General features: G+C 41.7%; 2 protein-coding genes across 2 annotated transcripts in view; both read right to left on the bottom strand.

Moving 5' to 3' along the window:
• Positions 1–1475: 1475 nt before the first annotated feature.
• LOC310863570 (transforming protein RhoA-like) lies at positions 1476–20250 on the bottom strand. The gene is made up of 5 exons (XM_083772015.1): positions 20147–20250; positions 13959–14116; positions 6409–6529; positions 6173–6303; positions 1476–4396 (listed from the first exon to the last, which is right to left on the bottom strand). Exons 2-5 carry the CDS (start codon positions 14112–14114, stop codon positions 4226–4228), a joined length of 579 nt encoding a protein of 192 aa, XP_083628141.1. The 5' UTR covers positions 14115–14116; positions 20147–20250; the 3' UTR covers positions 1476–4225.
• A 1134-nt stretch (positions 20251–21384) lies between these two features.
• Positions 21385–27192, bottom strand: part of ppm1j (protein phosphatase, Mg2+/Mn2+ dependent, 1J) — a 23804-nt gene continuing 17996 nt past the window's right edge. The window contains exons 5-10 of the mRNA XM_083771348.1: positions 27045–27129; positions 25671–25789; positions 25207–25270; positions 24679–24786; positions 23789–23940; positions 21385–22904 (exon numbers count right to left, since the gene is read on the bottom strand). Coding sequence (XP_083627474.1) covers positions 22754–22904; positions 23789–23940; positions 24679–24786; positions 25207–25270; positions 25671–25789; positions 27045–27129 — 679 coding nt within the window. The 3' untranslated portion in view covers positions 21385–22753. The remainder of the gene's footprint in view (positions 22905–23788; positions 23941–24678; positions 24787–25206; positions 25271–25670; positions 25790–27044; positions 27130–27192) is intronic.

Here is a 27192-nt window from a genome sequence, read left to right as displayed (position 1 = left end):
TGTGCACCACCATCCACCCACACACGATGGTCAAAGTCACTGAGAGCCTGTAAAGTTCTACCTGTTTCGGATGGCAATGTACAATGCGTTCTTGTTGCACAAAATAAAGCAGGGCAGGACAAAAAATCTCCTGGACTATCTAATGTTGGTGGTGGAGAAGTCGACATCACTGCGCAGAGGAGGAGGAGACATCCGTCCATTTCTTCACGTCCTGGATCTAGATAGATAGACAGACAAGTTAGATTTATTTGCAGAAATTACAAGTGTTGATCCATTTCAGAGCCAACACATTGTAGCCAACACACATCAGTGTTGATCATCCATTTAATTATCACAGCGAAATGTCCGTCATTGTTCTTTACTTTGCCGCGGGGTAAGGCTGGTACTGTAATGCAGGCGGCTAAGCTAATTTATTATACTTCTAAATCTATAAGTATTGCGCTTGCATGATGATCAAATCAACGTATTGTACCGTGGTTTATATGCTATATATTATGAGAAATGTTCCATTACTTCCCCTCCTCCCATATATTCAGATGGCTATTATTATCGCTGTTTTTTTTTTTTTTTACTTTGCAGAGGAGTTGCTAGCAGCTAGCATTACAGGCTGCGGCCTGCGCTCCAGAAGCTCGGCAAAAAAAGAAAAAAAACAGCGATCATGATTCATGATAGCGATCTGAATATATGGAAGGGGGGGGAAGTAATGGAACATTTCTCATAATATATAGCATATAAACCACGGTACAATACGTTCATTTGATCATGTAAGCTCAATACAGATCTATTTGAAAGCCCCAGTGGTTGCTAGCAGCATGTAGCATGGATGGAAGAATATCCATCCATTTATTATACATTAGCTCAGCGGCCTGCCACAGCGGCGCGGCAGACAGCGAGCAAAACTAATACACACTGAATAGATATAGCATATAATGTTTCAGACAATAAGATTCTTACCATAGAAAAATCTGGTCACCCGTCCAGATCGGAGTAGGATGTCATCGCTCGAGCCAGGCCGGGAAGAATGGTCGGAAAGCCCGCAACAGCTGGCTTGCTCAGCGTAAAGAGGTTACGGTTACGGGGCCGGTCCTTCAGGACGAAGATCGTACAGAGGTGTTCCTCCATTGTCGTCTGACGCACCAGACAGACAACAGACTACTAACTAATACATCTAAACTAAATATAATCGCTAAATATACTCAATCACTTTCGACACGCCACCAACTCTCTCCCCATGCAGAACCGCAGGGGGCGGGCACGTTTTTTATAGCCAAGGACGCGCGCGTGTTACGTGACACGGGATTTCTGGGTATTGTAGTTGAAATTTCAACAAAGGGACTTCACACAGCGATGCGGAGGTTATTAATCTACCGATATTCATAAAAAAAAAAAAAAACGAAGAAATTCGTTTTCCCCCACACTCAGAACGTTATTGAATAACGCATTTATTAGTTATTGCCCTTCTAAGGGTTTTAATAATAACCACTTAAGCTGTATATAATGTGTCAAATGACAAATAATCAAAATATCTGATCTACAAGTTCACAATGCGCAACACGTTGTGAGCATATGTAGTTGAGCTATTTTCATAAAGACATGCCCAAAATATTACTGTTACCGGGGTCGAAAGTGGCTGAGGACAGTTATGTGTTATTAATTATGTCCAATAATCAGATGGGAGGGGGCATTTGTCAGTTCACGATCATGCAGGACTGTAGCAGAAACAGGTAAACGTCTGTGACATAGCTACAGACCAGGGGTGGGCAACTTTGACGATGGAGAGGGCCACTATATTTCCACACTCACTCCAGAGGGCCACGTTGCATATTACTGTCGTTGCAAAAATAGTCGATTTGGCCGTTTTGAGCTTGTAGATTGACTATTTTTGCTATATTTGAATTGAAATCCGGAAAAAAGATTTGGCAATTTTCTTTTATCGGAATCCTGAAAAATTGCCTTTTTATTTAATTTCAAATGAATGTAGTTATAGTTATGTTAACGTTATGAACTGAACATGTTTGCATGTTCGGAATATCCGCTCAGTCGCTCTGACAAACACAAGTATACCGCACAGAGCAGTCAGTACATGACGTGTGCAAACCAAGAAGTGCAAAAATGAAAACAACATATCTTCAGGAAAACTCTCTCCCTCTCTTATGGCGATGACGATGACCACAAATAGCACTGATGCCACACAAAGGATCCGTTTGGACAAAATCTTCAAAAACATACAAGCCAGGGGAATGCTGCTTAATTGTCCCAAGGTTATGGAGAACACTGTTGCTGACAAATGTACGTGTACATTTATCATCGCTCCTCTTAATGACAAATAAAATCTAAACTAAAATAAGTAATTGCCGTATTTATGATGAAAAAAAGCGATAAGAAGCTTAACCCATCCACAAGTCCATCTCTAGCCCTCCTCAGGTTTTAGATAGGTCACTTCCTAATGCGAAACTGTTTTATCCACCATTCTATTGTTTGTTTGACCATATAACAGTGAGCATAACAACATTGACGTTCACACAAACCTTATTTTCAGAAAACGGACACAAATATCAAAATGGAAACAAACCAGCACTTTCACATTACTGCTATATTTTTTAGGGGTGGATCGATTCACACCATTTCACAGCCATAATACTGAACAATAAATGCTGCCGAAGGTGTAAATGTTTATGTCACTATGGCGCAATCACGGAATGTGAAAACTACAGTCCTTACTTCCCCTGGTGGCTTTGTAACAATGTCCATGTTTGCAGTGTGTCCATGGTCAAATAAGTCAAGTTTTATTCACCTTACAGTCAGGACTTATTGACAATTGTTCTTGACTTTAGAAAATATGAACCGGGTAACGGTTGCAAGTCAGTGCTTGGAGACACTGCTTGCAAACAAAATACATCATGAGAATTGTAGGAACACTATAAGAATGGCTAAAAGCGGGGAGTTTGTTCTGTCAACATGGGTTGTATCGAAATGTTTCGATAGACTATGTTAATTTTCAAGTTTCAACCATAAAACTGCACACAGTCTTTTCATTTAAATATGAGGTGTGAGCTATCTCAGTCATTCTCTGTAGGGATGTCAGGCAAAATCTGGGCCTTTGCTTTCAGTACAGTATCTTGTGACTCTGCTTCCGAAAAGTTTTGCCTTTTTAGGAACTTCCCCAGACTTCTAACCAGCACCAAATGTACTGCCAAATCTGCCTTAATAAAGCGTTCTGGCTTGGCCACCATGTGGTTCTTGTGTTTAGGCTCCATGATGTATGTAGAAAAGTCTGCTCGACAAAACTACACCGGTAGAGAACACAAAACTAAGCAGACTCCCTCTCCACACTAAACACAACTATTAAGGGATGATTGAATAACACAAATGAGCTTACCACATCAATAAATAACTCAGCCCTGGACTGCATGTGTTTACTTAATGCACCCAAATAAACCCTTGCGATGGGAAATGCTGACTGTGACTGCCCTAACCTAACCAATGATATATAGAGAGACACTTGATTTGTGTGTCTTGTCATGAACAGCATACAAGAAGAACAAACCAGCTAAGAAAACAAATGCTCAATGTTACAGCCAGATAACGAAAATGACAAAGCTACCTACAGTACAATCATCCCCTCACGATTCACGAATAGCACTTACTCTGTTCCCCAACCAGGGCAACCTCACTATAGAAAATAAACCATTTATAACATGTCAACCATGAGCAGAACTCAAGACCATTAGATGTCAGTAGATCAGTATGCATGTAATGAAAACGTGTTGAGTGTCGCTAGTGCAAAAACCCCCAGCAAAACAAAGAGCTGAGATATCAGGCAATCTCAGGGAAACAGAATGAGACCCCAAACTGGCTCTCTTACATACATATACAATACATGTCGGTCAGGCTGGGCGGTGATCAGCCAGGGGGGACAGAGCAGCATGCATTCCGACGCACCGCCCATTCCGACTACGTGGCTCCCACGTGCGGGCAGGGTTAGGGACTGGGTTAGTATAATGTGGCGAGTCGGAATGGCGATGCGTCGGAATTGCACGTTAGCCAAAGGGACACGATGAAGCATTGACCAGGTGCAAAAGGCTGTCACAGCGTGAAATGTGTAATACAGTACGAAGATGCCATTTGGTAAAAAGGTCAGTCCTTCTCGCTTAGTTTTCTTTTTTTTCCTTTCCATTGGGGGCAGCTGCTATCGAGGAGACTGACTCGACCATTGGCTAGCCTCTCAGAACAGCAGGCAGCCCTTCCTCTTTTGCCTTCGGACCTGCAGCGCCGCCCTGGTGGCCATCTCAAACACGTCCCGGACGCCATCTTTGGTTTTGGCGGAGCACTCCAGGTAGCCAAAGGCACCGATCCGATTGGCCATGTCCCTGCCCTCCTCGGGCTTAACAGGCTCCTGAACAAAGACCATTGAAATAAGACAAACCATGACTCAATATATTGTCATAAAACCTGATGAACATTCACTTGAATCATGTGATTTACCATGTTTTTTATATACAAGGTGTATTTGTTGTTGTCATGATTGCAGCGTCCTAAAAATAAATACATAAAATCTACCACCTGCACAAGTGTCTGCAATATGGCATGAACATTAAATGAACAATGTCAGCCTGAACTGAACATGTAAATCCCCAAAAGCTGACATGATGACTTTAGGCTACTCTTTGTCACACATGTCCTGGGCATGTATGCAGAGAAAGAAAAAGCTGACAGCGAGCTCTGAGAGGGTTAGAGGGCTTTGTCAACATGTTCCTACCAGCCAAACCTGGAGACAGACAGAATAGGTGACAGTGGCATGTTCTGCTATTCTATGAAAGAGACGGACCAATGTGATAGGGACATTCTATGCCATTCTCTGACTGAATGGGCAGTTTGTGGCTGGTGTGGACACATGTGTTCCCTTAAGCTAGCCATTATGATATAAGTTACATAGCCAGGAAAGGTTTCTTTTAAAGGAACATTTGACCTTTTTTCAACATCATTCATCTCCAATATGTGGGTCCTCGTCGCGAGTGACATTACTACCGCTAGTTTGAGCCAGAGAGTCGGAAAATAAATACTTTTTGTTACTCCACTGCGCCCTCTACCAATATTGCCAAGAGAAAAATTGGCAAGATTGGCAAAAAATCCCTTTCTGGCCAAAAAGTGCATTTTAAAGATGTGGTGGGGGGGCTCAGAGTGCGTCCACTAATGCTGGTCTGCATTTATTCAAGCGTAGGAAAATAACATTTCCATAGCTCTAATGAAGGCATTAGAGCTATATGGACCATAGCTATAACCCTAACCTAAAATTATGCCTAAACCTTACCTAAACTTATTTGTCCGCAAATTCATGTATCATGCCTCAGATTTTTATTTACTTAAAAAAAAAAAAACTTCAATATAATCAATATACCCTACCCCCTTAGATAGCATTTCTGTAGACTTAGATAGCATCTGATACAGACTTATAGCATGTTATGTAGACGGCACTATAATTGCATTGTATATAGTCATAGCACGCCATAGTACATATGTATAGCATAGTAGTATATATAGTTTATATGTATAGTCTCATAATATAGATATTCCACTGTTACTTTCTTAGCTTACGCATGTTTTATGATAAATGCTTTTGTGATGTATTCCCATGCTTTTGTTCTTGATTATTGTAAGTCGCTCTGGATTAAGAGCGTCTGCTAAATGCCTAAATTGTAATTGTAAATATAATATTGATATATTTATTGCCCAGACCCTAGTTTGCAGTGGCGTGCACAGACATTTAGAGGGGCAGGTGCTCAAGTGAAAAAAGGGCACCTTGTGCAGCGCGTTTTGGGGCGGGAACCCATTTTAGTGCTTTAGCTATTGAAAAATAGCAGATCTACAAGCTCATAGCGCGCCACCGAGTGGCGCGCTACGAGCTTGTAGGTCTGCTATTTTTTTTTAATCGAAGAACCACTGACGTAGATTAGAAACATATAGCTTTAGATTGTGGGGGCCTAAATAATATAGTAGAAGCGTTTTTTGTCACCATGATCCACACACTACAAAGAAAATGTTTTTTTTTTTTTTTTTTAAAGAGCACATTGCCTAAAAGGGCAGGGGGTGCTCTAGCACCCCTAGTGTCTATCTGTGCACGCCACTGTTCAATATAATCAATATAATATTGATATATTTATAGTTTGGGTACCTGCTTCATCTTGGCCAGTTCTCTCCTTGTGTGCTCATCGTTCCTCAGGTCCTTCTTGTTTCCCACCAGGATGGCTGGAACAGTGGGACAGAAATGTCTCACTTCGGGCGTCCACTTCTCCGGGATGTTTTCTGAGAGATGAAAATGCAATGTGCCATACCCCACGTTAAAATCATGAACGAAAATTATTTCGTTGAGCTATCAAGGATACAATGTGTTCACTTTGCCCCCCTTACCTAAACTGTCAGGGCTGTCAATAGAGAAACACATGAGAATAACATCGGTGTCTGGGTAGGAGAGAGGCCTCAGCCTGTCATAGTCCTCTTGGCCTGCGGTATCCCACAGTGCCAACTCCACCTGGAACAGATCCAACCAATACAGGGGATGGGTATGCAGATGGGTACAGCCATTCAAACGCAAAACGTATAGGCCTACAGAAATTGATTTGATGACTCAAGCAATGTAATTAATTTTGAGCTGAGATCAGATTCTAAAAATGTCTTCTACATCCTCACAGTTTTCTGAAATATGTTTCTATATCAGTGGTTCTTCGATTTTTCAGAAATAGCAGACCTACAAGCTTGTAGCGCGCCACGTGCTATGAGCTTGTAGATCTGCTATTTTTCAATAGCTAAAGCATAACATTATGCTAACACCAAAAGGGGTTCCCGCCCAGAATGCGGGTTAAGGTCCGTCCTTATGTTTAAGTGCCAGGGACATAATCCCGTCTTATAGACGTCTTTGCAATGGGTGCCAAAGACGACAAGACGTCTTTTCAAAACGTCTTTTTTTTTTAAAGTCCTCTCTTTCTTTATAATGGGAGAATTGGCACTCAGAGCCTAAACTGGTGACCACCAGGTGGCGCTGAAGGAGTTTTAATAACCATTCATTATTTAAGTGAATAATACGTTTCCCCCAGAAACCTTTTGTTCAAAAAAATTAATCACCACTCTTTTTAGCCTGCAAATGTATGATATGACAATAATATGAAATTGAAGTTTAATATTGTTCCTAATAACTTAAAAAAAAAATGCAACATCATTGCTGTTATGCAACTGATTTGTAATTGTTTCCTGTGCACCTGCCAAAAAGGCCACAGGAGAAAAAATAGGAAAATATGGGCACTTGTCCACACTGGATGAAGAGTATAATTGCCCATTGTTCCCATTACATAAACAAATAATCACCAGCTCTCAGCTCTAACCACACAGTTATTATTGTGCCTAAGTTACCGCTATGCTCCAAATAACTCAAACGAAGAGTTCTCTTTTGCTGTGGATGCAATGCTTGGAACGCCGGTGCTAGAACTTTAATATTTCCTTTGATGTTATGGTTATACGATGACGGAATCAAAACAATGGTTTGTTGGGTCCTAAAGTGTTTTTGAGTGTCAACAGCTAGCGGAAATTGTTTTGTATAATGTGGTTGTCGTAATTAGCTTAGTTAGATAACTTGTTCGCCATAATCCTTGTTGCAAAGGATCAAATCTAATCTAATGAGAGCAGGGTAAACAAAAGCAGGAAAAGAGAATGAGGTGGAATATAGGCTATAATCCATTTTCTTTTCTTGCCCTTCTGAACAAACAGATACATCTAATCGCATCTTATCTGGAAATGAGCACGAGGACCGGCCTTACATAGTCGTGCAGTCCCTGGTTGATTCATTTATTCTGTTAGGGAAATGGTACCCATTTCCCTAACAGAATATGGTGGTCTGTATTGTTTAGCCCATTGACTCATGGTGTACTTCACATTACTGCCCACATTCATAAAGCAAGTTTATTTGTATTGCACATTTCAACAACACACAAAAAGTGCTTTATACAAAACATTAAGAGACATTTAAGACACAGATCATTAAGACATTGAAACACATTATAAATGGTTAAAATTCAAGTTAAAATAAATCAGAAAGCTTTCTCAACCAATTGCGCCCAACCCGATAACTGAGTTCCCAACGACGATGCACCAATTACCTCTCCCCAAGCCAATTTCATAGCTTTTTCTTCACTCATAGCGAGGAGACTTATTCTCCACAATTGGAAATCTGATAAACCTCCAACATTCTCAAGTTGGGTCAAGGATGTTCTATCCTTTATAGTATACCATTGGAGAAGCTCAGATACAACAGGTACAAATCTCGCCAGAAATTTGTAAAGGCTTGGTCCCCTTTCCTTGAATTCACCCTTTCACTGTCTTTTGATGCTGTAGCCAATTAAGTGTTTTCCTACATGTAATTTGGTTCATTGTTGTAGCCCCTTAATCTAGTAAAAGGCAAATATTATTGTATTTATTTTATTCATTTATTATGTATATCCTTTACTACCTGGTTATTTTTTATTTATTTTTATTTTTATTGTTGCTTCTTTTGTTGTTGTCTTCTTTTGTGATGGAACCGGGGAGGGTGGGGTATATATGTGGGGTTGTTTGTCTACCAAAATTGAAATTCCTATAAATAAAGTTATAAAAAAAGATCAGAAAGATAAGACAATAACATTACAGTGACGAAATTATTAAAACAAATCTCAGTATATAGGCAGTAGCAAACAGAAAGGCCTTTAGGTTTGATTTAAAAATCACTTTGTTCCGGATATGTGGTGCATAAAAAATGTAATGCTGCTTCTCCAGATTTAGTTCTGGCTCTGTGTTCAGAAAGCGGACAACCTGAGAAGTCTGGACTCTGGATGATTCATGAGGTATCACAAGACCATCCATTTATTTTGGCCCTGAACCATTAAATGCTTTTGCTTTAATGAACCAACTATTGAAATCATTTCTTTCACGGACTGGAAGCCAATGCAAACATCCGATCTGGTATCAGTAAGGACTGGTGCAGCAGCATTCTGAATCAACTAGAGCTGTGTTTTTAGGGAGCACTGCACCGTTACAGTAGTCTTGTCTACTGAAGATGAATTCATGATGGACAAGTGTTTCTCCTGCTGAGACATTTTAATCCTTGATATAGTCTTGGTGATTAAAAAGCTGACTGTAACTGTGTTAATGTGGCTATTGAAATTAAGGTTTGATATGACTACACCAAGATCACTGACGAGGATTGTCTTGTCACTTTGACTTTTAAACATTACTGATATGTATTCTTTCAACGTTCAATGTTTTTTTCCTTGAGGAGATGTCTGTGACATTGATTTGTTTGGACCATTGCTATTGGTACATACATTTACAGCCTTGGGGAACTCTGTGTGTGTTTTTGTCTGCTTTAGATGTGTAATTAATTAAAGACACAAAGTAATCCCCGTCCTTTAAAGGGCCACTTCACCCCTGTTGCAACCAGATCTTATTTTAATGATGTTTGGCTTTGGGAGACAAGAAACACTTTCCTGGCCCTTTTTCCCCAAGAGACAGACATCAAGATGTCTGTTGAAAACATTCAACAGGGCTGGAAGTGAATGACAATGCAGTAGATCATGGTGTTCCCACAGAGCACAAGTATTAGTCAACGGTCCCAAAAATAGAGGGTTGCGGAGTCAGTGTGGTGGAGGCGAGGCAGCTCTCCTCTCTTGACATGAGCGATGAGAGCAGTTGTGTTCCCTATGGACTTACTACAGACGCTTGGAGCAACAGAACCAACACAAAACATAAAGTAACAGAGCTATTTTTAGAAGTTGCCCATAGCCTAATGAATGGGGAGATAAGAGAACGCCCTTTCTCCCAGAGAGAGGGGGGGGAGCGTTCAATTTATTTTATACTGAGAACTAGGGCTGCAACTAACGATTATTTTCATAATCGGTTCATCGGCCGATTATTTAAAACGATGAACCGATTAATCGGATTACACTTATTTAGCTATTACCTTAAAAATATATCTTAGGTCATTTTAGACATGTTCTAACTAACAAAAAAGATAATTCATAAAAAAATACATTTGATTAACTGCTGATTAGGCTGCTATTCAAATAAAACACAAACTAAATTAAAATTCATTCAAGCAACTCGTGGTGTCTTTAGGCTTATTCTGACTGCATACATTTGATTAAAGGATAGCTACACATGTGTCCGTCTAAAAGGAATTACCGGTACTCTTCTGAACTAAAAAACATGTTTTGTTCCTGATACTATAATCATTGTGTCATTCTGCTTTGCAGTCGCTACTGTGCAGCTGTCATCAGATGGTAAGGGAAGAGCGATGGCTCACTCCTCCTTAGTTGACAACTAATTGAATAATCGATTCGATTACGATTCATCGATTCATCGTGGCATGAGAACACAACTGTAATCCAGCCGCGTCCCCAGTGAGTTGAGCCTCTTATCTCCCACCACAATCACCCCCCCCCCCCCCATCTAAACCCAGGTCCAAGCATAGATCTCTAAGTTTGTATTTCCTGCCCAGAACACAACGGTTCACCCCTTCTAGCCCCCACTACCCCTCTAGCAACCCCTTCTCAAGTGCAGGAAATGAGAGGCGTTTATCGGGCGGGGAGGGAGCGGGACGGCCTTGGGGAGGCGGGGGGGGGGGGGGGGGGGGGGGTGGAGGAGAGGGGGAATTATTGTCAATTGACATCCCTGTTCTGCTGTCTGAACAGGAAGCCAGAGAGCAGAGTAATTTCCTGTTTTTTTTTGCCCAAGTTGGTGGTGATCCCGCAGGCTTGCAGCAGTGGCGGTGGTGGTCAGTGCGACAGAAACAAAGCCCTTTGACATAACAGACCATCTGCTGGCTTTGGACATGCTGCATGCGGGCCCCCCCACTGACCAACTCACCGTGACTCAGACAGATCCAGCGCAATGATGTCATATACACAGTAAGACATAACACACGTCTAACTATGAATGCACCACGTCTCTGCACATACTGTACTGTACGTCGTACGTGTGTATGTCTGTAATCCTCGAGAACCGTTCCTCCCACCGACTTCAACGCGACACGCGTTCCACACCCCTCCCCCGAGGGTGTGCAGCAGTGTTGTTTTTGGCAGCAAATTTCTATTTTAGTTTAGTCATAGTCTTTGGACTGAAACTTCATTTAGTTTTAGTCACATTTTATTCACCTGGAATGTCTTAGTGTTATAGTCTAGTTTTAGTCGACTAAATGTCATACGATTTTAGTCGACTAAATCTAAGGTTGATTTAGGTCAGATTCTCACCTAATACTTCGGTAGACTCAGATCCGTATGGGCGGGGAAATGGAATTCTTTCCTTTATCAATGTGTTCCGTTCATAAACTATAGCCTACACAGTGAAATCTATGGTGATAAAATTACACTCATAACGTGCATGTGTCGTGCCGTCTGGGACCCCCCCCCCCCCCCCCCCCTCTCTCTCTCTCTACGCACGCAGCCGCCACACACTGTTCTTTTGGGCATGGAGGCACAGCGCTGCATGAGCGCACTGATATAACTCCCCAGTCCCACACAGTGACAGCACTCCATGTTTACGGCACGCACAGACAGACAGACAGACAGACAGACAGAATATTATGTAGGCTATAATACACTGCAGTGTTTTTATGTGTTTTCTTACGCAATTGATTAATGTAGCCTACACGTCCTCATTTCGATCAGGGCTTCAGTCTCCTTATTCGACCACGTCTATCCACAGTAACGGGACATCTTTGCGCTGCGTAAAATATGCCTTAACCGTCTCCAACTGTGTTCAGCTCCTCACCCGCCACATTATGTTTGCTTAATTTCCTTTATTTACTGCGGCCGGATTGCATTCACACCTGCACCGAATCGTAGTCAAGTGCGATTCGAAGCGAAGCGAAGCCCACGTTTTTGGGCGGAGTAAAATGCGGTTATTTGCTGCACATTAGGATTCGAATGAGCCTTCACACCTGCCAAACGAAGCGCACTTTCTGACAATGCGCAGCAGGATTCGTTTTAATCGCAGCAAAGCTCTCTGGTATGAATGCGACCTTAGTCGACTAAAATGTGTTTTGACAGGCCTTGATGTCGTTGTAATGACATATTTTACACTTTGGTTGCATGCTGAAAATAGCAGATATACAATCTCACAATCTCTTGTGAGATTGTATATCTGCTATTTTCAGCATGCAACCCAGCATAAAACTGGATCTCTTGTCCACTAGTCCCTTACTAACATTTTAGTCTAGTTTTTATTTGTTGACGGAATTGTCAGTATATTTAGTCTTAGTTTTAGTCATCATAGATTCGTTTTTATTTAGTCGACGAAAACAACACTGGTGTGCAGTGCCCGATGTCGAGTCCGTCGGATCGCCGGTTGTCCAGAACCAGCACAAAAGCCTCTGCCCCGGGCTCTGTATTAAATGGCCCTAATTAGGCCTGTTCTGACAATGATGTTCTGACATCTGCATAGACTCCATATTTGGGCATGCCTGACAAAGAAGAACTCCATATATGGGCATAGAAGGGGGACACAGACATAATTGCTGGGTGTTCTGATATTGGCATAGTCAGGCGTATTTTGGCAAGTGCCCAATGGGCACCGCTCTAGTACATAAATAAATGTAATTAAAAAACACAGCCATATTCTATTCTTTGACATCACTATATTCAATTTATTTATTTATTTATTTCGTAAATCAGTGCTATTGAACACCCTTTACGTCGGTGTGTTAGTTAAAAATAGGGCGAAGCGTTTGGGATGTGTGAAGCCTCGTCCCGGCGCTTTTTAGCAAAGTATAAAATCACAAAACACCAAATTTGATAAGGCAGTATTGCTGTTTTCAAAATATTAGGTTTTCTAAAAACGTATATTTTTCTATGTAATGTATTTGCATCACAGCAGACCGCAATCTGTGCACACTGCACAGTATTATTGAATATTATTGTCTCCACCAGGCCGAAGGCCTAGGGGGAGAGTATGTTTTGCACTCCGTCCGTCCGTCCGTGTGTCCGTGTGTGTGTGTGTGTGTGTCCGTCCGTCCGTGTGTCCGTGAGCAGCTAATCTCGGCGACCGTTAACCCGGTCGATGCCAAATTTTGCACACACACTCCCTGGATGCCAACGATGAACCTCTGCCCCAAACTTTCCAGAACGGCCTGTTATAGCGCCACCAAGAGGCCGCTTTGTGCAAAACAAGTTTTTGCACAGTACACCTACAGATTTTGTCCAAACACCACGCAAATTGGTACACAGTCTCTCTAGAGCCATTCAACGAAACCGGTCTTTCAGATTTCCAGAACGGCCTGTTATAGCGCCACCAGGAGGCCGCTCCAGGAGGCCGCTTTGTGCAAAACAAGTTTTTGCACAGTACACCTACAGATTTTGTCCAAACATCACACAAATTGGTACACAGTCTCTCTAGAGCCATTCAACGAAAACAGTCTTTCAGATTTCCAGAACGGCCTGTTATAGCGCCACCAGGAGGCCGCTTTGTGCAAAACAAGTTTTTGCACAGTACACCTACAGATTTTGTCCAAACATCACGCAAATTGGTACACAGTCTCTCTAGAGCCATTCAACGAAACCGGTCTTTCAGATTTCTCAGACTCCATCCTGATTGGTTAAGATTGGCTTCCAAAGTTCACAGGAGTGCTCAGTTTCAAACAAAATGCTGCAAATCATGAACACATCGCGTGATTTCCGTGAAATTGTGCACCCACATTCCCACTAGGCAGAGGACGAAATGCCACATGAACAATTTCAACTCAGCCTCAAGGTGGCGCTATAACTGGCCGAAAAGTGTTTTACCTCTAACTGCACGGATCTGTGGATAACTTTGTATGCCAACTCCCTAGAGGCCAAGGAAAAACCTTTGCCTGGAATTCTTCACATCTGCTCATCCTGGTGGAGACCTGTGCCCAGTAGGGCACTTTTTCTAGTTATTATTATTTCTTCTCCAGCACAAACCTGTTTTCCGTCAACCTCGATATCAGCGATGTAGTTCTCAAACACGGTAGGCACATAGACCTCTGGGAACTGGTCTTTACTGAAAACGATGAGAAGACAGGTTTTCCCACATGCTCCATCCCCCACGATCACCAGCTTCTTCCGAATGGCTGCCATCTCTGCGGAGAAACAGAGAAGGGGACCTTTTAGGGTAACAAGACAACTCACCCCATTTCTGTTTTCCTCACAGAATTTTCCCCAGTGAGGGGTGGGAGAGGCTGGACAGCAGACGGCTGGACTTTGAATCTCTCTAACTATAAACTTTCATGACAGCAGACAGCCTAAGTACAAATAAAATATAATTTATGAAAATCTACTACAGTGAAGTCTGTTCACAGAAGTTGTTGTAGGATATGTGGGGATTATCTGACGAGGTACCATTTGAGTGGGCAAAACCTTACATATACTAAATAATACTAAATTGTTTATAGGGTCAATATAAGTAAAATAATATAGCCTTTCCACAGGAGTATCTTTTTATATTTTTCCAAAAAGAATACAAACAGCATATTACAAAGTTATCCCCCTCACTGGTGAAAATTCCGGGAGGAGAAACGGGCAAGCACCGGGGTGAGTTGTCCAGTATTCCCTTTTGGCATATCGTTGAACCTTTGACTTACATCAGCAGGGCCAGGGATTAACAGATAAATGCAGACAGAAAACAATCAGAGCACAACTTATTCTTGTTGTTTCTACTTTTCAATAGACCACAAGGAATGATAGAGAGAGAGAGACAAGCTCTAGAGCCTTTCTTTATCCTTTATGGAGAGAGAGACAAAGAGAAAGGCAGAAACATCAAGCCATTCTATCCAACTCTGCCCTATTTGTTTCAAACTCTTGCAGCGCATGTAAAGGTTAAGCCTTAACCTTAAGGTGTCCACGAAATTGGAACAGCTGTTGGTTGTTGGAAACTCGGTGGTTTCCTAAAGCAAAACAAACGGTGTTCCGCTCTCTATAATATATGTGCTCTGCTGCTCTCTCAAGTGGCCTCATTTCTATACTGATTAATTTAATTCATGGGAATGAGGGATGATAGGAAGGAAGAAACTGGAAGGAAGACAGGAGGAAGGAAATGATAACATGTTTCACATTTACTGGTAGGTTATCAATAAAGATGATCAGATAAAAGTGAAAATGCCAGAGAGATGCCTACATGACAAACACTGTGTTACAACACAGAATAGTACGGACGCATTCCCGGCGATAATAATCAATGACTTACTGTACAGCTAAATTAGAAATCATAAAATATCTCTCAAGGTCATATATATCGTGAAATGACCCTCTGCCATTTTCTCTGCTGTGTTGCATTCATGGACTGTAAAAAATATGGACAAAGCGTTCCCCGGGTCTAACATGGACGTAAAATGAAGCCTGTAATTCTATGGTAATTCCTGATGTAAATCGCCATATTTCTAGATCCGTTTTGGCCCAGCTGGCCATTGGATGGCTCCGTTTTGGCCCAGCTGGCCATTGGCTGGCCCAGACACGAGGCGGGACTTCCCCCCTTCTTCTCCGTTGGTTTTTATTTTGACTCGAGTGGGTGGGGAATCCCGATCATAGACTGTAACGGTAGCCACGCCCCTCAGAACATGCGCGACTTTATGGTCATTTCTTTAATTAATGGGACCATAATTTTCCAAAAAGAATATTATGACATTAGAAATGAGATGAGACTTTAAACTAGTGATTGGAAGCAGAAAGTATTCATGACCATGTTTATTAAGGTAATACGGTCTAGGTGAAGTTGGGCCCAAATACATGGACTTCTATGGGGCTATGGGTTTTTCTGGGTCCAATGACAGCGCCACAACAGGCCATTATATGAATCGCGATTTCCTTATAGGCTTCACAAAATATCTGTCTGACTGCCCCCCTGGTTGCATTACGTTTCTTCAGTTGAAGATATTCTTTTGGCAAGCGACACAGCTGCAAAGTATAACTTAACAATTAGCAGCGCCGAGCAACTGATGGATGAGGTAGGTTCTGAGAGAGCTGGTTCGTAGGGGCAGCTCTGCATAGTGTAATTTGGCACACATCCACTTTAGCAGACAGCCTTCACAGCAATACCCTTCACTGGAGCACCCGCTTATTGGCGCAAATTCATCTTCTATGTCTGTGCTGCGGGCAAGTCTTTCACAGCTAGCCCACTCCACTTCAGATAGTATGCAAATAGCAACTCTGAAACATTGTCTTGAATAGAATACTAGCTGGAATCACGAGTGAAACAACAGATGCTTTGAACAGTGGGAACCTAGAGATAGATTGGTCCGATTTCAGATCCACCTTCCTTAGTTGCCCTAGGATAGTGCGACTGTATAGTGTATACCACTGTTCAGTGTTTCCCAAACAGTTGGTTTGTTTTTAATTATTATAATTGTCCTCAAGAAATCACCAAAAAGCAAAAGTTTTCATGAATTAATACCAAATTAAATGATTTTTCTAAGTAATTTATTGAATAAATAAAATAAAAATGTAGGAAATTCCATAAATTAGAAAACAATTATTTAAGAAGTAGTGAAAATAGACACATTGTGAGCTTGTAGATCTGCTGTTTTCACTAGTTTGGGTCCCGGGCAAACGTCTAATCTCTCTTTCAGGTCTCGACCTGAAAAGCTTGGGAACTTTGGCTGTATACACAGTACTCAAACGACTCATGGTGTTAAATGTTAGGGGCTTTTTCTGCAGACATTTTGAAATGACATAAAACATCTTGGCGATCAAGAAATAATCAAATGTATTTCAAAGAACATGCAGAGTGTGGTCCACACTGCACGAGGAGAAAAGCCAAGACTTTGCTGATTATGTATTGTTCCGTTTAAAAGCAGGTACGGTGTTGTGGCATGGCATCACTTGTTTACATCGCCAAACACACCAACAGCTAATGGACAAAAAAAGTGTAAAAACTGTAAAGGGGGCCGATGACTCTAAACTAAAGCTGAACATGCGGGAGACAGAACCGCCATGGCCCCAGAGAGGCTCATCCTGTGAAACAAAACAATCCACTTCCGGTCCAGCGGAGCCTGGGACTTTTGGCCGCAGTTCTGTTTGAACAGGCCTCTGCGGTGCCTGGGTAAGACGAAGAGGGCTGCCAAAGGCCACATGCACACACATGTATATGTACGCACGCATCCATGCATGTGCACACAATGTTGATCTGCTATTTCGGTGTGCAACATGCACATGGCAACGAAGCTAAGTCAGGTTTTATTAAAGTTATTCCAAATATTCAAGATACAGCCAAACACTATAAAGAATAGCCTTGTTTCCATTCAGATGAGAAGGTAGGAATTATGCACATCGATCTTGAGCTCCCAAAATACATTTTAAAAAGAAAAGAAAATAAAGTTTGGGACCGGTGTGCCTTCCTACCTTCTCATCTGTACATATTTTTGGTCAGCACCCGTAGAATCTTTTGAGATGTGCGTGTTTCCCTTTGGATTCTATTTATCTTGTTTCCATTCAGGCCCTGGGTAATCAATGACAAAGCTATTAATGAATATAAATATAATATATGTGTAGGTAAAATGTGCTATCTATCACAAGTAATGAAAATACATCTTTTGTTAATAAATGGATATATGTACAGTATAGCCAGGCTATACTAGCCAGTGTGGATGTGTACAGACAATAATGGCCGACATATCGGCCATTATTTGCATTTTGTACGACATCGGTATAGGCAATTATTAGCCTGGAATCCAGTCTAATTCGCTATATATTCTCACTTGTGGAGCGAAGTGAGAAAGAAAATAAGGCAATTATGCATGACATGAAGTATCTTAAGTGGTTAATAAAATGACAGAAGCACTACATAATTAGTGAAAACATGCTAGAAAAGTAGATATTCTCCCCATGCATGATTGTAGATTCCCATCAAAACTATCTAGTTATAGTTGGTCAATTGAATTCACCATCTCATTATTATCGTAGATGATCTTAATAATAAGTACTAGCTATGTGACATCTAGAGAAGTTACTATGAATATTGAAGAACACTGTGACTGATTCATGTAAGAGAATTACATCCAGAACCTTGGCCCTCTGTAACATGTTGGTACCCAGAAACATTACATTACTGGTGGGAATAGCCATTACAATACATAGGGAAACAAAAACACACCACCACATCCGATCTTGTATTTGTGCAATACCGCTTCTCCGGTCTCCTTCTTTCCCTCTCCCTCGTGGGTCTTAGAAGCAAGCCAAAGTTATGCAACAAGCTGAGTGAACATACTTATTGCAGAGACCAGAGTGACCCTGGCCTAAGGGGTGGTAGGGCTTAAAATCTTCACATCTACAGTATGCAGACTAAACAAAGCAGTTGCGGAGCACAATTGAAGATTTGCATTTCAAGAAAGTTCAAGGACAAATATCTCTAAAGAGAAGAGACTGGCATCTTTTGTCCTTGCAAATTGGGAAAAATATTATGGGAAAATTCCAACTATTGTTTTGCTTTCCCAGACTGCCCGGTGATGCACTTCTTGTTTTATTTTCTTTATTTTTTTTTATGCTGTGCACGGGTCAGCCGATGACAACTGTCAGATTATTTCCTGGGTTTGGGGTGTTTACGAACTGGCTGAAACAAGGCTGGGTTTTGTCCCAGTTTTTCACTTACCAGTAAAATTAAATGAAATTGAACAAAGCATTAGATTGCGGGAGTTTAAAGCACAGGCACACTAGCATTTATTTCACCTCTATGTGCCAATCTGAGAAATGGGCCAAAGTTCAAAAAGTGGCAGAATCCATTGCTGTAGAGAGCAGGCAGTTAAGAGTCAGAGATTGTCTATGACTCTAAAATCATCATCATACTCAGGCATAAAACAAATGGTATATCATACTATCTATGAAGAATGCCTAGGCTCCAACACTAGCCTCTAGAGTTGGAGGCTAGAACTAACTCAACTGTATTGTACAGTTTAATATTTTGGAGATGGCATAGGGCTTTGAGAAGATAGTTTCATACTAGACATTTCGACATTTCTGACTAATGATAATTAGGATACGATGACCAAACAGTTAGAGCAATGCATTCGTTGTTAATTTCACCCAGCTAGAACAGTCCAATAAGTTGTATCAGTACCGTATGCAGCCTTTAACCACATGAATCCTATTCACCCTGTTTAGCAAAAAATAGCAGATCACAACCCGTCACGTTGCAAGGACCAAGTAGGCTATAGAGTATAGACTATGCCTAGGGCTAGGCATAGGGTTTAAATGGTGAAGACCAGGAAAAGACAACATTCAAGCTATACCATAGTAGCCTACTATAACAAATATCTTCAATCATCTAGTCCTATTTTGTGATGTCAATATCACCCAGCCACAAAGAATGTGAGGGTTTGGAATGCCACACTAGTGGCACTGGAATGTTGACTACGGAGATTGGACAACTGAACTCTGGAAAGAATGAAGACCAAGATTCCAAGTTACCAGTCACTCTATACTAGATCAAATATGGGGGGAGTCCAAAATATGTAAAGGTGGGACACTCGTGCTGGCTTCTGTCTATTAGGCTACACTACAGTAAAGTCTGTCTGGAGGACTCACAGTCACAGTTTCATGACGCACACTCACAGGGTGTTATTATAAGCAGTGTAGTCTCTCAAAAAGAGGGCGCTCTTTCTCCTTTATTTGCCGATGGGTACTTCTCAGATTGTAAAGCATGACACCTGCAAGACAGTGCATGAGCTACTTCTCCCCGCCTCAGAAATAGCCCTAAAACTGAAGTCTCATTGAAACTTATATATTTTACCATAGATGTAGGCTTTACGGTATGCCTTAGAAAGGCATCTATTTCCTGCGCATTTAACATATTCCAGCTTTAATTATTAATAATAATTATTATTATTATTACCCTTATTATTTAATATTATTATTGTATTCGATAGGAAGAGAGCTACTGTAGGCCTCAGACTGTAGGACTACCTCAGTCAGTCTTCTTCTTCACATAGTCTGTGTCTGTCGATAATAGACATATAAAGAAACACCATGGTAAGTTGGTAACTAGTGCAACACTCATGCAGTGTTGAAAACTGACTGGAGCCAAGATAGCGTCCACAGACATTTAGAAACTGACCACAAGTACAACTACTGCGTACAGAATAGCCTAGGCTACTTGTATAATGTATAGTTACTTTTGTCATTACCTTTTGTCAGCCAGCAGAGTTGATGTTATATTCTTTTTATTGACTACTTTACTTGTTGCTGCCGCTGCTGCTCCTCCTCGCGGTTGCGACACACGCGCTTTCCGTGGCCGGCTGCAGACAGACAGAGAAACTGCATCATTGAGGCCCCATAGCCCGGAGACCACCGGGCCAACAAACTAGCCAATCACAGAACGAAAATCCCTCCGGGCAATGGGACCACTCGTGTCCGCTCCTATGCGCCGGTCGGCGCACTCTACTCTTGGTCCACTCCCTTCTTCTGTCAAAGATGACGTCATCCACACCAGGCCAGGTAGAAATGATGATGATCATCTTTGATTTGATTTTTAGATTGCCTACTTTATTGTCCTCTTTATTGACCTTTTCATATCCTCCCAAAAAATAGCAGATCTACAAGCTCACAACACACCGCAATGCCACACGCTGTGAGCTTGTAGATCAGCTATTTTTTTGAATATCCAAACTACAAAATATAGGGTTAAATTAGTTACATTGATTTTGATGCTGTATTCACTAATTTTGCAGGGGACCCCATGGAAACCCCATGAGGAAACAATCCTAACTATATTGGCCAGTGTCTCCTGTAGGTTTCGGTGTGGCTGTTTGCTTTGCATGTGTACATGCGTAGTAAACAATCAATAACAACATTGATTATCATGGCCTAATTCATTGATTTGGAAATTAATATTCAAATTCGAATAGGCCTATTCAATGAATGGCCAGTCCAGATTCCTGAGCCAATTAAGCAGCAACATTCCTACATCATCCTTTTTTCTTTTTCCTTGTACTGTTGTTTAGCAATGACTATTTGAATTCATGACAAAATATCCTAAAGGAAGGATTTCCATAAACCCTTCAAACCTATTAAAGCAGGTTCAAACTGTATGTGTATTCTATTGCTCAACATTTAAGTCTATACAACAGTGAACCTTTCTTATATATGAAAGAACGGATTTCTATGCTTATTATCAGTATATTCCTATAGCAATGTCAAACCTACCTTGTTGTTCACCTACTGCACTTTTTGAATGCTGGAAGCATTGATTTTAGATAGTTAATGTAATTTCTCTCCTCACAGGACAAAACATGTACTTGATTATGAAAGGTTGTCAGATATAACAAATGACAACTAAACATGAATGTTCTGCTAAAGAAGAACACTTAATCACAGACACAATAACTGGGTGCTTGGCTAGCCTATTAATTAAGTTAAAATAATATGGGGGGAAAAAGTCAGATTTATTTATCATTTGATACACATTTCTCTCTACTTCTGATTTTGGTAGCTCACATATCTAAGACACTGCCTCACTTTAAATAAATAGTTATGGACAGAAACATAAAATGTTTACCTTTCTGTTTATAACCAATTTCTTACAAGAACGTAAGGAAATGAGGTATACACTACCATTTGCATTTCTTTGTCACTTTTACAAGAACGAGAGTTTAGTGCATCATCAAGAAGGAAAACAAAAGAAAACAACATAACAGGTCCCCCTCATTTCTCATCTCGAGAATAATAAGGCATATTTGTGAACTTCATCACATTCTACCAAACCGAGAGGGCTAAAGAATATAAAAATATGGACTAACCTTTACACTATCTCCCATAAATTAAACCAAAGATCACATTCACATTCTACAGTCACTGTGGAAAGAAAGCAAGACTTAAGTTTAATTTCACCCCACTGAATTGTCTTCTTATGAGTGTTCAATAGAAAATAACAATATGAATCTCAGTTACCAAACAACGGATAGGATACCGAAGAGCATGTATGACAGTCTTAAAGTGTGTCACACACTGCAGCTTTAACTTTGGAGGTACAGATAATACTTACTGACTCATTCTCAGTCTATTTGGGCCAGAAGTCGACTATAGGTTCATGTGTCACTTCAATGTACCCCGGGCTCCACAATTGAAAAGGATTCAATCTTAATATGCACAATACAAACGTGGGTCTTGTAATCCATTCTTTCCAGAGTTCAGTTGTCCGTATAGTCAACATTCCAGTGCCACTGTGGCATTGCAAACCCTCACATTCTTTGCTATTTCCAATTCAATGACAACGTAACGGGGTCAGACCATTCTTCTTCTGGGAATGGAAAATAAATTTCAGTCCACTCAACACTGAGACAAGCTAGTCAGTTTTGAAGGTTAAAATAATAATTACAAAAACATCTACAAGGACTTAATTCTCATTGGCAACAGTCACGGGAAGCAGGTTTGGATCATGTAAAGGGAATATTGTCATATAATGTCAATGGACATCTTTTCTTCAATCAAAATGCAGCCATAGGGAGGATTGAGCTGGGGTCAGGCTGTCCCTTAAGTAAGGGACCAGGATGGGGTCCAGTGGTCTGGGATGGTCAAGTGGTTGATGTTGCTGCAACTCAAACCAGAGTCTCCCCGTGCGTTGAGAATGTTTTCTTTTGTATTATTTCCTCCCCTTCTGCCTCTATGGTCCTGTGGATCGAGAGAGAGCTTGAAGGGAGCTTGAGGGGTGGTGGTGGTAGTAGCCGGACGCGAATCAGCCGAGGGGTTGGGGGGGGAGATCCAGTCTTTTATTTGGCGGTGGATAAAACACCTTGTCATGTTGTCTCTTGTTGGTGCTCTGCCAGTGGGATCACAAACACGGTGATGTCGTCCCCAGAGCCCAGTCTGTCGTTGGGTAATCGCCAGCCTCGCTCTTTCAGCACTCCCCGTGACCTCATCAGTAGATCTTGGGCTGCCAGTGTGTATCTTTGTATCGAACACATGCGGGGAAAGCACACACGCACGCACGCACGCACACACACACACACACACACACACACACACACACACACACACCTCAGGATTACTTTGGCTGATTGGTGACACTTCTTCTTATTACTAGTACTTACTTATGCCTATATTGATAGTTACAGTGAAGACGGACATGAGGAAAGAGAGAGACACGCAGCAAAGGTTGTCATGAACGGGACTTGAACACGCAATGCGCCCTCAGGCCAGAGCCTATATTAAATGGTAAATGGTGCATTTATATAGCGCCTTTATCCAAGGCGCTTTACATAGATTGTGCATTACATTCACCCATTCATACACCAATTGCGGCGGAAGCCATGCAAGGTACCAACCAGCACATCGGGAGCAATTGGGGGTTCAGTGTCTTGCCCATGGACACTTCGACATGTAGACAGGAGGAGGAGCCGGGATTCGAACCGCCGACCCATGGATCATTGGACGACCTGCTCTACCTCTTGAGCCACAGTCGCCCCCACATATTATGTGGCATGCGCCTGGACCACTAGGCCAGCGGGCACCCCAACATATTACTCTCTAGTAGTAATATTTTCCAACATTGCTCAGCAAGATAAGAGTGAACCAGAAAAAGTAAAAGTATACGAAATTAAAACATGGAACATGGACCATGAATTGATTGATTACAAAGCTTTTGCCTACTGGTTGCAGAACTCTGCCTATTATGCCTGGCTTTGTAAAGGTTGCCACCTAGTGGATATATTGTGTACAGTTCACTGTAGGATGTAATTTTCCCAATCCATTCCGGATATTGTATCATTAATAGTTTGATGGCTTTTTGTTTTGCGGCGAAAGAAGAAAATAAATCGCCATATACTCTATACCTCATGGGATCAGATGGGTCACAGCAGGACAGGAAGTTGGACACGGCGTTCGCTGCGTCCCTGTCTGTTGTCACATCCCACAGTCCATCTGTGCCCATGATCAGGACGTCATCGGGGCCATGTTTGTGTTCGGACATGTTATAAACGATTACCTGTAATGGGAGGCATGTCGTGATTATGCACACAGAGCCCAATCAGTAACACAGTGGTTGAGCACAATGATGCAATTCAAAAACATCTTTAACCTCATAGCTCATAGCGCGCCACCGAGTGGCGCGCTACGAGCTTGTAGGTCTGCTATTTTTGAAAGATCGAAGAACGACTGACATTTTTAGAATCTGATCTCAGGTCAGAATGGGTTAATCAGACCAGTGTGTGTCCAGTGGAATGTCAGAATGTCAGTCCAGTCGCTACACAACGTTGAGCCACGGGAGACACCGCCGAGTGTTCCTAAAGGGACGCGTCGAGCATTGCACAGTTTGGTAGAGCCGACTCAGCCCCGTCCTCGAGTCGTAAGTCGATATGGACAGAATAGTAAATAATGTCAAACCCAAACTCAGCCAGCCACAGTGAAATAGCACTTCCATACCAGTGAAAGCCACACCTCCGTCGCAGTCAAAACAGGCAGTAGTCGTGTAATTATGTACGGATTTGGGGGGGTTTCTAGGCGTGTATGTCTGTACGGAATTGCAATTTCGCCCGTATTTACTGTGAGATGGGGGTTGACGGCTGAGTACAGGCAGTCACAAAGTTCACCCTCCCTGCCCGGCCTGCCTCACCGAACATGTTGTTTGCGTACAGGAGCTTGGTCAATGTACCGCATGCTTCCATCACAGCTGTACTAAATGTGCATCAATTATGGTGGTTCAATGAGCTGGCTTCTTGCTCACCTCAGGGCAACAGGAGAGGAAGGGCTTGATGTAGATGTTGGAATTGTACACCTTGAGTTCATGATCGCCCAGCCCGCGTGTTACACCAATTGTGGCCATGACACGTGCCTACACACACACACACGTGTACACGCACGCACGTGTGCGCACGCACGCACGCATGCACGCACACACGCACACACGCACGCACGCACGCACACACACACACACACACACACACACACACACACACACACACACACACACACACACACACACACACGAATGAGCACTCCATTGTGCATTTAAATTATATGGAAAATCTACTTATGAGGGATTACTGAGTGGGGAACAGTGCTGTCACACAACAATGACTAAGACCAGCCATATCCAGAGATATTGTCACACAATAATGTGAGCTTATGATGAATGTTATTATTATATTCAAAGGATGTTATAATCATTGCATTGTTAACTTGACTTTGTTGGAAGAGCGACAATACTGGAAAATATCTTGATATCGATGAATATAAATTTGCTGTAGCTCACCTTTTTGCCCTCTCCATATATCAGCGGGAACTTTAGATCATCTTCGACGATTGTCTTGTAAGCCCTGCAAACCAACCCATCTCATACATTTAAGATGCAGAAGACATGATTTGGGGTAATCTACTCAGCTGCTAAAGCCATTTAGACGTTTCTTTTATATATTAGAGATGAGTGTGCAAAGTATAATTAACCCATTTTGGGGCGGGAACGCCTTTTGGTGTTAGCATCATGCTATGCTTTAGCTATTGAAAAATAGCAGATCTACAAGCTCATAGCGCGCCACCGAGTGGCGCGCTACGAGCTTGTAGGTCTGCTATTTTAGAAAAATCGAAGAACGACTGACATGTAGAAACATAGCTTTTTCAGAAAACTGTCAGGATGTAGAAGAAGAACATTTTTAGAATCTGATCTCAGGTCAAAATTGGGTTAATGATCCAGAACGGGATGCTTTTTTGCACATTTACCAGCCAGTCATAGTATGGTCTCTAAAGAGCATCTTCTTGCCCAGCTCACTGTGCTGGATCCTGCGAGGGAACTCAATGTGCGTGAACTCGTTCCCCAGAAGCTCTGGCCTAAGGAAGCCCTGCATGGAGGGACGCACAAGAGAGAATATAGAAATTACACTCCGGGAAAAACTCAAACTAAATGTACTCGTATTAAGTACAAAAGTATTGGTATCAAAATGTCTTGAACATACTACTACTACTAGATGCAACGTCTAGGGTTTTGAGTATGTCACTTTATTGGGCACTGGGCGTGGTCACTGGGGCTGGGCGCTGCCACGCTAATAACTATGCGTCTGTACCTGGCTGGCACTAGAGTTGAGGAAGTTGGAAGGAGAGGGGCTGAGCTGGGAGCCGGCATTTTCTTGTTTGACCGCAACAACACCTTTTAACATCCACGGTAGTATAATAGTTAGCTGGGTGTAACTGTTGTACTTATATACCTGTGCTGAGAAGAATAAATGGTCAAACTGACGGCTTGGAGTGGACCTGAATTATTTTACGTGCGCGTCGTACAAGTGTCTACTACTCTCATGCTTAGCTCCTTGGCTCACGGCTATTGAACAGCATACAGCCGCAATAATAATAATAATAATAATAATAATAATAATAATAATAATACTACTACTACTACTACTACTACTACTACTAATAATAATAATAATAATAAGGTTCAAATAGGTTGAACGTTAGTAAATAAATAATTGCTCTGAGGAACATTTTTACAGTATGTTCTTTTAAGTGGTGTAGCAGGTCATGTTGACCTAAACTTTACAGATGGAAACCATGGCTATGAAGTCAGTCAGTTAGTTAGCTAGTTGTTTCATATTTATAATAATAATAATTATTCACTACTACCGTATATAATAATAATAGGTAGTATAATATACACAATAACTACCCTTATGATATCACTGTTAATGTGCATAGAAATAGCATAATAACACCAAAGATAGCTCCCTCTCTGTCCTGTGCTGTTTTAGCCGCAGTAACATCCTCTTCATCCACCCACCCACTTTATGACTCAGAACTACAATGAGCTCCTAAAACAGGCCATCAGAGAACACCGCTTTCGGTGGACAGAGGGTTTCCTGCCTCTCTATAAGCCAGTGTGCTGCACTCGGTAGCAGTAGCTACAACATTTCCTTTTGGTTAAAAAAAACAAAATGCTTTATCCGAGATTCATGCTCTTCCTCTTGTAGTTCATTGTTTATGTCATATTCAATATGCTATAGGGAAGAAATGCTGTGAATCTAAAATAGTATATAACACAGCCTGTGACAGTGACACGAAAGGAATGAATGCAGGTTGTTTGTGTGAAAAGACAAGTTATACCAGGTACTGCAACCGCTGTCTCTCTGACTCAGGTGTGAACTCATTAGACATGGGGATAATTTCATCATTTCGTACAATTATGCTCCTAGAATGAGAGAGTGAGAGAGAGATCACACACACACACATGCACGCACACACACAGTCACAC

The sequence above is a fragment of the Protomyctophum parallelum genome, assembly GCF_964188405.1.
Source record: "Protomyctophum parallelum genome assembly, chromosome: 8".
Lineage (NCBI taxonomy): Eukaryota > Metazoa > Chordata > Actinopteri > Myctophiformes > Myctophidae > Protomyctophum > Protomyctophum parallelum.
The sequence above is the reverse complement of the archived record's forward strand: the minus strand, read 5'-3'. Positions and strand labels throughout refer to the sequence as shown.